Source organism: Barbus barbus, assembly GCF_936440315.1.
Source record: "Barbus barbus genome assembly, chromosome: 26".
In the NCBI taxonomy this organism is placed as follows: Eukaryota; Metazoa; Chordata; class Actinopteri; order Cypriniformes; family Cyprinidae; genus Barbus; species Barbus barbus.
Genome location: NC_136754.1, coordinates 12,241,638 through 12,254,960, shown reverse-complemented (window position 1 = coordinate 12,254,960; position 13,323 = coordinate 12,241,638). Strand labels below are relative to the sequence as shown.

The following is a 13,323-nucleotide window of genomic DNA, read 5'->3' as shown; positions in this document are numbered from 1 at the left end:
CGGTAACAGTGAGTTCATCCAGGATATCCTGTTTGAGGGAGGATCTATTGTCCTAGAGGGCTAAAAATAGTCGCTTTGATTGGCTAGTTCCATATCTGAGAGATTGAGAGATATAAGAGTGAAACAGGAAGTGTTTTTTCACTCATTTACAGAGCTGCACGTTAGATAATTCACATGCTAAAGATGTGTTAGTTACTCACAGGCAGCCATGACACACTCATCCACCCACACTGATGGACTTTTGTAAAAATAAACACAGCCATGTGTTCAGATGTGAACGCACGCACACATACCTACTTGTTTATGATAAAATGGCTGTTTGTGTTTATGTGGATATCCTATAAAAAGCCTCACGAAGATTCCAAAATCATCAGTGTATATGTATTTGTTGAAGCTGCCGAGTTGTTTAATTCACTCTACATTTCACATTAACTGAGAATAATTGTACTTTATATTACAGCATCTGATGAAATGTTGTCCGTTGGTGAGTTGATGAGTATATATGAAGTGTGTGTGCGAGATACAGTTCAAGTGTCACAAGCTCAATGGCGTAACTGTCTGTGCGGGGCTGTGGATCTAGTTTAATGAGGGAACAGGAGACAGGAGGCAGAGGATGACGGATTCTCCTTCAGCAGAAATCTGAGCCACTTAATCCACACAGTCCAGAGAGAGAGGAAAAGACTTTGAGCACTCATCTGAACCGTGCTCATCTCCAAATTTACTATATAAATACTGTGCCAACACTTCTATGGCATTTTTACGTGGTCTCACCAAAAATGTAATCTTCTTTTAAATTATGCTTTGGGGATTTTGTCTCTTTTTAACAGTTGTAGTTAACAATAACAACACTGGCTCTGAACAGCAATGGAATCTTGAATGTCTACAAACCTCACAAACTCTTTCATAGTTATAAATAAACCTCATCTTCTCTTGTTTTATCTTTCTGTTTTTCTCTCAGGTAAGAAGAAGGTGTCACTCTATGACAGTCAGGCTCCCATCTGCCCCATCTGTCAGGTGCTGCTGCGTCCAGGAGAACTTCAGGAGCACATGGAACAGGAGATGGAGAGGCTCACCCACATGCATATCAGGTAGACTCACACATCTATACCCGCCGTCTTCTGACAGCTCCATCAGTTCTTGTCACCGTTTCCCAAACAAATGAAGCACATTGGCTGCTCTCCCTCACATAAATGTTTGGTCTAAAAATCAGCAGTGAAGACACCTGCTACTGGTGTAATGCACCAGTGATAACAAAGAGCAGCAGCAGAGCAGGTGCTTTTCCACCCTATCATCAATCAGCCCACATGCGCTTAGGCCTTTAATGTGGCCAGGTTAAGCGTGGTGGGATGATCACAGAGATCCAGCACAGTGTCCGTCATTCATCCACTGCCTGAGGCTTTCAGACAGGCCAAGGCAGCTTGGAGAAACAACCCAGAACGCTACCTCTGGTACATCAACTTGACCCGGTTAAATCGCTGTGTTCTTATACAGCGTCCGCCCAAACCAGGCAGGAAGTTTCACCCTGTGAGATTGAACGAACATAAGCCATAACAAGAAACAATGCCGTTTGAATCTATTGGTCACAGACATGTCATAGACCACTAGCTGTGCATTGTGCTGCAAATCCCCCCTCTTTTTGTTTTAATAGATTATGCTGCTGGGCTTCAAACAGGGACACAGGGAGAAAGAGAGAGGGAGATATTAATTCTCAGCAGGATGTCTTTCCAGTACGAGTGTTATCCATCACTCGGCGGTGAGGAGTTATCTTTTAATAATTAATAAAGGGCAGTGGGTCGTCCTGCCCTGCGGGCAGCAGCTGTGGACATTGACATGGCTCTGGGCCTCTGTCGCCCCTGCCTGTTTGATAGTGGTGGTTATTTAAAGAAATTGCATCGTTGCTCCAGGTCTGTCAGGGTTGGATGCCACTCGGCATTACAGGCCTGTGATTTAGCCTCTCCTGCGCTCCTTTTAACCCCTGCTTATAGCCGAGAGAGTTATTTTCCCAGGCTATAGGCAGTCCAATCGCTTAACATCGATTTAGCATATAGAGAAAGAAAGAGATGGACTAAAAGAGAAATAAGGCTGTTTGCAATTGAATATAGAGATTTAGATGCCTTTAAGTGAGTAAAATGAGAGTAATACTTCACTGATTTCATAATGTTAGCCATAATCAGGCTCAAGTATTTTATCTTTTTTGTGTGAACTATCCCTTTATTTGATGTCTATATTGAGCATCATTTTGTACCAAGATTACACTGTGGGTGGGGCTGCCTAGCTTGACAATGAAATAAAAATAAGAGATCAAAACACTTTATCACTCGCTTTATCATCTGGTTAGAACATGGTGTTAGTCATGGTTTAGTAGTATTTCAAAAGTTGTTTGTTTTTCTTGTTAATCTGCAGTAATGATTCCATTTTAGTTAATCTACATCAACATTTTGCATTCACAATTTTTAACTAGATTTAGGCATTCCTGAAGTACACAGAGCAGTCACTGCATTGCTTCATCGATGCTCAGTGTGGAACTCTGGGTAACTGCTGCCGTCTTCCTTCCCTGTATACTTCCTCCCAGACGGGGCTCCGCTCAACACACGCTAGCACACACAGATCATTGGAAGTGACATGGCGAATTTGTGGCAATTTGTAGTAAATCTCCCTTTAATGATAGCGTTTCATTCTGCACCAAATGAGACTTGAGTGCATGTAAAATGGGGAAAGCTATTTAAGATGTAGCATTAGGCAGATGTCTGAGTGGATGCGGGTGAGTGTGTGTGAGATTGGAACCCGCCACCGCACTCCCCTCTCTCTCCCTCCCCTGTGGCCGCATCGCCGTGCCCCCTCCCCTGACTCGTCCTCCGTTCTTCATGTATGGAAATGGAAATCCATCATGCCCTTTACCCGTCTGCCTGCTCTGAGGGCCACAGCAATCTACATATTCCCCCACCCTTTCCCAGCCTCTCCACGTAATCAATTTGCCTCCAGCGGAGCGAGGGAGATCCGGGTGGCAAACGACATGAAAAGCAATCTTTATCTCCAGCTTACAACCCCCCAACTGTCGACTGGCATTTATTCAATTTTCACCAGCTCCCTCACTCTTGCTCTCTCTGCCTCTTCTCAGTCTAGCTGAATTTGGCTGCGAGAGGGGAAAGGGAAAGCTCGGTTTGTCCGGAGTGTGGAGTTTGTGGGATTTTGAAGTCAGTCGCACGTAGTGAATCGTTTTAAACTGAGAGTTTCAGAATGCTGAAATCAGTTTGACCGAAGGTTTAGAGTTCATGCTGTATGAATCTATCACTATGATATATTATATATAAGGGAGATACAGTTTTAATACCATGTCCCAACCAGATATGACACAATACAATCTCATAATTTTGTTGCCTTTTCCCTCAAAAATGATCTTTTTTCTAACTGTTTTTTTCCATTTACAATTACATTAGAGCAGGAGGTTCACACTGAAGTTTTTGTGGAAATTGTGAGAGGAACGTATAAGAAATTAGCAATTGTTTGGACCAGTATTTATTGTTAAAATTACTAAAAAATATTTAAAATTATTATTGATGATTTTACATTGTTATTATTTTAATACTATATTTTCCAAATAATATTTTAATAGTTCCTTTTGAACTCAAATGATTTAACTTTTAATATCACACTTTTCACACACTTTCTTCACACAGGTCCTTCACAAAGTTATTTGTTATTTTTTGGGTCCTTAGCATCAAAACATTTTTAAACCCTCTGCTTATAAAGAAACATATCAAACTAGCAAATCTCACTGTGGTTTGCCTCATTTTATTATACAGTATCTTGCCTAAAATTTAACAAGTACAACACTTACATGCTTCCGTTTAAAATGCCAATATTTTCACTGCAATAAGCTGTCATGATTTCTGTATTATAGTCTGCACACTAGTCCTAAATTAACTTGTTCTCTGCATTACATAATATCCCCCAGGTCCTGTAGTTCAGCTCCTGTGTGGCATTTCTAAACTAGTAAAGAGTGTTTTTCTGTCATTGGCCTTGCCTGCTTGTCCCACCACTGGGAAAAGAGCATTTTGAGATAATAGGATATCCAATGAGTGCAGAGGGAACATTTAGAACGCCTCGGGGTATGAAGTGTATCTTTTGTGTTGTTTTTTTTGACATGAGGAGATGTGTGAGGTCACAGAGATTCGCCGTGCCACGTTGGGTGGATTTATGATGCCGAGGAGTCCGTTTATTATCTCGCAAACAGTGCACTGCCACCGATGGGGCAATTTATCCCCTCTCAAGGCCTGGTTCCTGATTTGTGTTGTCTCTTTCTTTTCCTCTGTCTCATCTTTTCTCTCTGTGCCCTTCTCTTTCTTTCCTCCCCTTGCTGTCAGATCAATCATGCTGACTACAGACAAGGCGGGCTTGAGGCTTATTACCTGAGTGGAGGGGCGGGGCAAAGCTCCAAACCCCGCCTCCACCTGTCATTCATTACATCTGAGCCTCTTTAGCCAGTCCACATACTGTACTGTAACTTCATCAGTCACAGCAGGAGCTAAATGAACACAAACAGGACTCGTTCGCTCTTCACTCTGTTTCATTTGTCCAGTGAAAAGTGTGCCTGCCGGATCGGACTTTCAGATTTGGGTGCAGGCTAATCCAATCTCTGGGTGTGAATGCATGATTTAAAATGAACATGACAAGGGTAATGTTACCCCTGTCATTGTTTCTCAGGTCATTATCATGCTGCTTCATAAACACCCAGCAGTGACCCATCTATGGGGCTCTAAACAAGAGATTCAGATGACAGACGACGAAACAGGCAGACAGCGGAAAAAAAAAGCAAGAGACAAAAAGAGAGAAAGAAAGATGGCAGAAAAGATATTAATGTTTCAGAGAGGAATCTGATTTGATATGTCTTTCCCTATTGTCGGCAGATGCTTTAGCCGCCCCGTTTAATAATTCCTGTCTCCCAATCAGTCATCCTCAATCCACAATGTCCATGAGGCAAAGATACAATGTACGATCCACCCGCCAGACTCAAGAAGGAGTCGCCCCCACCCTTTTTTCTCTCTCTCTCTCTGCCATTCTCCGCCTCTTTAATACAATGTTTACAAGCCAGTGCATTGTCCTCAACATATTTCAAAGTCTTAAGTGCCCAAGGCGTTTCACTGACAAATCAAATAACCGCAAAATCATTTATTTCCTTCTGCCTTAGTCTAACTGCAGGAGGGTCGCAGTGGGGGGGGATCAGGTCTGGATGGAAGCATCCATGAGAATGATTACTTCAATAAAAAAATTATAACCCAAATCTGCTTAGCAGTCGTACTTTTGGACAGTAATTGTTTCAAATACAGCATGACCCAGGGCTGCCTGGATTGAGTGGCGTAGAGGATTTTTCTCGATTTTTTTGCCCCCCATTTTCCATCTCCAGATGATTAAAAGTGTGATTTGTGTGGCTTTGTTCTCTTTTGTCTCGGCTGTCCTCTCGAAGGCCCGCTTGGGTCCTAAGTGAGGCCAACAAGGGAGCGCTCAATGTGACTGAGCTAAAATGAGTGTTGATGGAGGAGACGCGTGTAGTCCAGCTCCTTAGGGGACAGAAGTTGCATCTCTCCGAAATGACAGATTGCAGTTTCTGTTCAGTCAAAAGGTGATGGGTTTATAACCAGTGCTGTGACACATGATCAAAATAGATCAGCCATCACGGCAACAAGTAGCTCTTGCACATCAAATTCCATCGAAATTAACATCAACGCATGTCAGCTGTGAACTTGTCCTCTTGAATGGCCATTTTCAGTCGGTTCCATTCTCATCGATTACATGCAAGTTCATAACCAACTAGACATCGAGACATCGACCTCGATATTCAGAAGAGTGGTCGATAAGTGAGTTTTTTGATAGCAGATTCCTAAATTTGGTTTCCTCAATCTTGATTATATTTATTGGTTATAGCCATCTCTCACAGTGTCTGTTTTTCCCTACAGCAAGAACCCATCACACAAGGACATCAATGCAGCTCCAGGCACACCAAAGGTAAGATGGCCACCGCCACGGAGCCATTTTAAATCATTATTGCTCACTGATAGGCTCAGCAACAATTACTGGCAATTAGTTCTCTGTTTCATAGACAAAGATGTAAAAAGAGTCCTGTGTAAGAGAGAGTAGTCACAACACTTCTGGCTTTATTTCCTGCTGTAATTTACTTAGAGCTTTCAATGTTTCCTGACTGTTCATTCAAAAGACCTGGACATGGAAAATGATACCAATGTATTTCAGTGTCATTGTCTTAAAAGGAGGAAGAGGCCAAGTGTATTTCCCCAATTAAATTTGCATCCACATCAATTGAATTATGTAGTGCAGTCACAATAAGATTCACTAGAGAGTTTTGATGTGCTATAAACATTTGTATTTCATTCCAAGCATGGATGTTAAAGGGATAGTTAATCCAAAATGATAATTCTGTCATAATTTCCTCATCCTTATTTTGAAAATTTCATAGAATGGACAAAAACAGTTGAAACATTTTTTTTAAATATCCATAAATGAAAGAAAGTTATAAAGGTGAGGGTGAGTAAATGATGACAGAATTGTCATTTTTGGATGAACTTATCCCTTCAAGCCATGATTTTGAAGAAAGAACAAATTACAGGCTGACGTGACATTGTCAATGGAGAGTATTGCAACACATCAAGCATTTATCTTTCAGTTTATGCATTTTATGATGCCATGAACCTTTGCAAATGCCAGAAATACCAACCTCACATTCACTGAAGACATTCTACAGTCTGCCTGAGATATATATTTGTACTTTATCTCAGAAAAATGCATATTTCTTGGTGAAGAAATGAACAAGAATGGTGATAATAATAAACCACCCTCATATGATGATCCCTCATCCAGAGGGCAAACCCTTTGGCTCTGACCCGCGGTTGGAGAGAAACTGAAAGTATGGAAAGAGCATGAGAGCCAGAAGACACAGGAGCGAGTTAGAGAACAGGCCGTGTGAGGCGTGACTGAGCATTCTATAGCGCACACTTAGTATTCCGTAGGAGTGTGTGGAAAATGAAGAGGCTAGCTGGGACAGTGGAGGGGGTCCATGATTCTCCTTTAAAAGACGGCGAGCAGCAGATCAGGCCCAGCTCGCTAGTTCTAAAGGGGATTAACCCCGGTCCGAGTTGGCCCGTCTTCACCCCTCTCTCAAGCCGCCATTGCCATAGCGACTCCATGCCAGTCTTTGCAGCTCTTAATCCAACAGGGCGAAGGCCAACAGTGGTAGGCGGCACAGTTACCATGCTAACATCTGCAGCACTGCTACTGCTTATGCTACACATCAGTGTGCAACTTGTACAATGACTTTCAGGTATTTCAAAAGAATTTGGGCTTTTTAAAAGGAATTGAAACATCTGCTAAATGATTCAATGTAAAGGTGATTTTCAAGGCATGTTGTGTAAAGCAAATTGTAATCTTTATAATCAAAGTATTATGTGATATTTGTTCAACATAAATCTTTTAGAAAAGGTGATGAATTGTACACTACCGTTCATAAATTAGGGGTCAGTAATATTTTTTTTTAATAAATTATTTTTATTCAACAAGGATGCATTAAATTGATCAAAAGTGACACTTTTGAACTTTCTATCCATCAAATAATCCTGAAAAAAATGTACCATGGTTTCCACAAAAAATATTAAGCAGTACAACTGTTTTAAATGGATTATTAGGAAAATATTAGGATGATTTATAAGGTCCATGTGGCACTGAAGACTGGAGTAATGGCAATTACTCAATATTCAGCTTTTCCATCACAGGATATTTCCATCACAGTTATTCAGCATTTCAATAATATTTAACAACATTACTGTTTTTGCTGTATTTTTGATCATTTGAATGCAAACTTGAGACTTTTTTTAAAAACATAAAAAAAATCTTACTGAACCCAAACTTTTGAACAGTAGTAGTGTATAACCATTCTATTACATTATTTTAACCATTTTTACATTATAGCGTATTCTTCAATTCAGATAACCTGGTGATAAACTTGTCGTTCATGTGTTATTTTAGAACTATTATCAATTCTCATTAGACAATGAAATAGTTAAACATCCCACACACTGGATACAGTAGATCCATGTAGCGCTCATACTCGCTCTCTGGCACACAGCGTATTCCCTGAGCTCCAAAGGTTTTGAGATCACAAATAAATTGTTTCCTGACCTCGCGATTCAAAAGCATAAGGAGCCATGCATAATGTCTAATTTACTGTCCACATAGAGAGAGGCTGCCATTTTTCACATATTAATATTAGATTACAGTTGTCAGCCACTAAAGCAGCAACCCCTCCTCTCACTCTAATTAATCAGAACAGATTGTAAATACAAATATTTTATAGCCGCCTCATAAAAGCAGGACGGAGATCAAGACTCTCAGGAAAGTAAGCAGTATTTCCCCTTCCCCCTTTCCTCAGTCATTTGAGAAATTAAGTCAATTAGGTTTTCAGAAGGACAAGCCTGTTACGTCTCCCAGCGCACGGTGGTACGTTTATAGGCGATCAAAGTGTGCTGTCATGCCGTCTGGTGTCCTGCTTTCTATCTGTCGAAACCTCCATTACTCTAAACACTGATGTCCTGTCAACACACATAGTTTGAAGCTGAAATGGCAGTTAATGGTTATCTGTCAACAATTGTTCACATCAGTCATATTGTTTCAACACACTGGGTTTGGAGTTCTTGTTTTTTTTTTAAACTGGCTACACCATCAGTTCTGTGGATGACACATTTGTCTAGTGGATGGCTGCTCACCTCTTTCTCTCATTTTTTGTTTCTCTCTCTCTCTCGCTAGTCTCTGCTGTTGTCAGTGCACATCAAACGTGAGGGCGAGTCTCCAGTTGTGTCCCCGCTCTCCTCTGATGAAGCTCACCATTCTGACAGATACCAGGTGAGACGGGAAACCTCAGACAGAGGGAGTCTGTCACAGGTGCAGAGTGACAGACTGTGCCGTTCTGAAACTCTGAGCACAACCCCACACACAAACCGAAACACTGCATTCTGATGTAGCCCTTCATTTCACTGGGTTTTAGCTTGTTGAGGGTGTCTCAATATGTAGGAGTTTCAAATTGAAGGGAAATCCAGGCACAAAATGTCATGGTTGGTGCTTTACCTGAGATGTAATGAAACTGGATTTCTGTCAACAGAAAGTGATGACTAACATCTATAACCATTAGTTATAGACTAACAACTAACATAATAACCATTACAAAAAAATTGCCTTATTTACAACCATATTACTTACTGCAGGTATTGTTACTAGGCTACATTAAAATTGTAGTAACTTTTTGTGTGCTAACTGTTTATTAGCACACAAAAAATGCTGCTAAAATGGCACAAAGTTTTTGAAGGACAATCCTATATGAATTAGTTTTGCTTTTACAGTTAAATTCAACAATACCTGAATTAAATATACTAAATTTGAAACAAATGAAGTTACCATAAGAGAAACATCAATTAAACTAAATGTCTCCCAAATGTCTCCTTGAAAAGATTTTACCCAGAATGTTTTAAAATAACAGACAGAATGGAATGATTTATATGTGCATCCAGCTTTTCTCCTGCGCGATGTCCTCCATCTTATCCCAGACTGGATCTGACTGCCGGACGTATTAATACAGACTGAAATCTGTTCTGCTAATCTCCAGCCCCAGGTTTACTCAGGCTGTAATGTGTGTTCTGCTCTGATATGTAATCATCCATAGTTTAACCCTGGGCTAATCTACGCTGCCCTCGAGCCCCGGATATCATCTCTGTGCTCCAGTGTCCTTGACATGTTTGTTTTCTTCTTCCTTCCCCCTGGAGCTGTGGGTCTGTGGGACATTTGTCCGGCATCTCTATCTGTCCCTCAACCCTAGAAGTGGGAGAATTTCTCAATTAAAACAATATCCGGACAGATCTTTAGCTATAAGAAGGCCCTCCTTCCTGATAAGTCTAATTTGCCTCTAACAAAACAAATATAAAACAAAACTAAAAGTCATTAAGTACACCGACTGATATAGCCTACAGTGTTTGTCAAGAGGCCTTAAATACATAATGACACCATTTAAAGAGGATTTTTGTAGAACTGCTCAAATGCCTTTATTATTTATTATGCTAATAATACTTTTTTTCCTAAAATTCATGATTATCCTCTTTTGTAACACAGTCTGTCTGGTGTGCACACATTACAGTGTATCATCATAAAATAGACTGAATTTTAACAGAGTGGCTTAAGAGTTTTTAAAGGGCTCTGCCTGTAGGCATTGATATTATACATGAGCCGACAGTTTCAACCTGTATATATAGCTAAACTTGAATTATTTTGATAGCTGTGTATCTTTCCAGTATTTCTGTTCGATGTGACAGTCATACAAAATACATAAATGCTGTGTTTTTTATGAAAAACATTTTATTTCCAGCGTATTTGTGGGGTAGCATGTTTGTTGGGTGTATGTTATCTGTTACTGAATATCTGTTGCTTTTTTGTCACAAAATATCGGAAGGAACGGTCTAAAACACAGTTACACAAATCCTCATATCTTACAAGAAATTTACAATGCTCATCAGACAAAAGTCACTCAGATAATTAGGCTAATGTCACGTGCACGTCTTTTATTAAAAATACATTTCCTTTTTATTATGAACAGTTCATTGTCCCAGAAAAAGAAAAGTATTGAACGAAGCACAGAAGAGTTTAAGCAGCACAGATCCCATGCGTCATTTACATACTGCTGCGCCCCAGTGGCGGGAGACGGAACTGCGCCAGTTTCTACTTTTGACTCTGACGTGACGGTCACATGACCGGTAGAAACATGGCGGCGATGGCGCGCTGAAACGAACTGCTGTAGTAAGCCTAACATTTTCAATCCTTATTCATCCTTCGTAAATTGATTATTGAGTTTCATATCGGCGTTTTGGAGGAGAGTTATCCGGGCTTCATGCTTTAGTAAACCAAATGAGTTTGGAGTGTTGTGGCGTTTGCAATGGAAGAGGAGTTGCAGAGCCCTGGCAAGAGAGAAGTAGGTTTTGTTTACATTCAGACTTCAGGGATCCGCTGCACAATCCAGCGCAATCTACTGATACCAGCATCATTAAATCCTCATTAATAAACGAGAAATAAACTTGAATGACTGACAGATTTTTCTTTGTTCTTTTTTTTTCCACCTGCAGACATTTTTACGAGTGCGAGCTAACAGGCAAACACGATTGAATGGTATGTATGTTTTCTCCCTGCAACAAGAAAAGTGATGTATTATGATTGTTTATCTGTTGAAATATGCCTTATAAAAACTTAATTGCCATCCATTTAATAGTGTAATGCTTTATATTGTCGCAAATTGTAGTTAATGTACTTACAACAGGCTTCTCTGTAATGTTTATAACAATAATAGTAATAATAATTATTAATATTCCTAGATAGTAATTCATATTTTGGTATCAATAAAAAGGGGCAATATTAAATAGTAATACTTATTGTATTTTAACTGTACATGAACTTCTAGGGTCTGATTGCATATTGTAATAATGGTCTTATTCATTTAATTTATTATTTGAAGATCAGACTTGTCAATTAAAACTAGTGGTATGATCATTCAGTGGGTGTTTTTACATGTACAACCACATGCTCCTACCTGTCAAAATAAGCTTATTATAAACCTGACAAAAATGTCAGGTGTCAAATAGTTGAGTTGGATTGTTTATATTGTTTACCTGATAAAACAATACAGTTTAAGGCATTTATATGACATTTCGCTCAGTGAGCATTACTTGAAACACTTTACATGCTCTGCAGACTCATTTTGCTGTTCTAAACTGACAGTGAGCCCAGTGTGGTTTTCTGAACCCAAACACATAGTCACTAGTCGGTGGGTGTGATGGAGCTGCCGCACCCGTGGGGAGGGTTGGTGTGAGCTGGGAGCTCACTGACCTGAGGCCAGTTGTTATTCTGGGTGTTGGTAACCGTCTGGCACGAATAAGCAGCTCCTCACCTCTCAGGGTGCATCAGCCAAATGCTCATCAGCACTGGTGTCTGTCATGTGGCCTTGCCAGAAGCTTGACATCCATGTCAACCTCAGCAGCGTCCATGCCACATATTGATATTAAATAACATGTGCTGTTTATTATAGTTAGTCTAATTTTTAGTCAGTTGTGGCCAGCTGTTTTTGCACTTCCCTTGACTGTAGCGCCTGCCCAAGCAGAGAATCTCCTTAACCCTTGGTTTTTTCATGTGTCAACAGTCGATGACCTCTGCTGGTGCAGGCGCTACGCCAAGGAAAGTTTCAAAAGTCCCCCAATCCCAGTGCCCAGAGGAGTGCCCCTAGCCCCTTGCTGCCTGCGGCATGGTAAGACCCCCTCCCCCCTTTATGGCAGCCGCAGGCACTGTAAGGGCAAATGGGCTGTCTTTGTTTAAGCCCGAGCCCGTATTAAAGTATATCACCTCTCATCTGAGACGCTGTGATTTCAGAGTGAGGAAAAACTCCTGCCGTGCCTAATTAATCTGCCTTTCTTCATGCTATTTAATGATGCCCGTCTCCCCCACATTACCGTCAACGTTGGCCGGTGCTTCTCTCTCTTCTCCCTCTCCTGGAGGTAATGGCAGAAGCTCCCACCTCTCCTCCTCCAGTCCCCCTTGGCCCCATTCGCAATCACAGCCGCCTAAAAATTAATGTCCCCACACGCCATTTGCAGTTAAGAAAAAGCGACAGAGACTTACGGCGCAATAGGCGCTGTTCTGCTGTGTTAAATTTCTAATTATGTGCTCTGGGAGGGGAGGGGGAAGAGCGAGACACCCAGAGAGATCCGAGCCCTGGCCGTTTCGTGCCTGTCCCCGATGTAACCAGGAGGAATTGGTGTTTGGGTGCAAAGGTCTAATGGACCTCTCGGCCCTATCACGTCACTGTCGTGTTTTGCAACTCATCTTTCTTGCCTCAGTAAAATCCATGGCTGGAGATGCCTACTAGCCTCAAGCTAAATCTGTAGAGGATCCTGATCTATGTGGGGGTTTTATGTGAGCTTAATGCTGCTCGCTCTTTCTGAATGCTCTTTTTTTACAGTTTGACTCAGTGTGTCTCCTGTGATTTCCTTGGTTGTGCATATTAGCTGTTAGTGTATCCAAGTTTTAATGTAAATTCATCAATAAATTTAATAATTAAAATTTAAAGTTGTTTTAATGTGTATATTTATGTGTGTGTATGTATGTATATGTGTATATATATATATATATATATATATATATATATATATACACATGCATGTATATATTTAAGAAAAATGTAAAATTTGTATATTAAACATATTTATATATAATATAAATTATATAAATATATAC

The 13,323-nt window shown here is 40.5% G+C and overlaps 1 protein-coding gene across 3 annotated transcripts in view; it reads left to right on the top strand.

Moving 5' to 3' along the window:
* rnf220a (ring finger protein 220a) overlaps positions 1–13,323 on the top strand; it is a gene marked incomplete at its 5' end in the record, with an annotated part of 115,338 nt that overhangs the window by 83,270 nt on the left and 18,745 nt on the right. For 2 of the 3 annotated variants that reach the window (XM_079379038.1, XM_079379037.1), the window contains 4 exons: positions 959–1,088; positions 5,955–6,003; positions 8,809–8,904; positions 11,166–11,208. In XM_079379038.1, the coding sequence (XP_079235164.1) occupies positions 959–1,088; positions 5,955–6,003; positions 8,809–8,904; positions 11,166–11,208 (318 nt within the window). Of the gene's footprint in view, positions 1–958; positions 1,089–5,954; positions 6,004–8,808; positions 8,905–10,789; positions 11,015–11,165; positions 11,209–13,323 lie in introns of those variants that run through there. The other variant, XM_079379039.1, reaches the window with a different exon arrangement.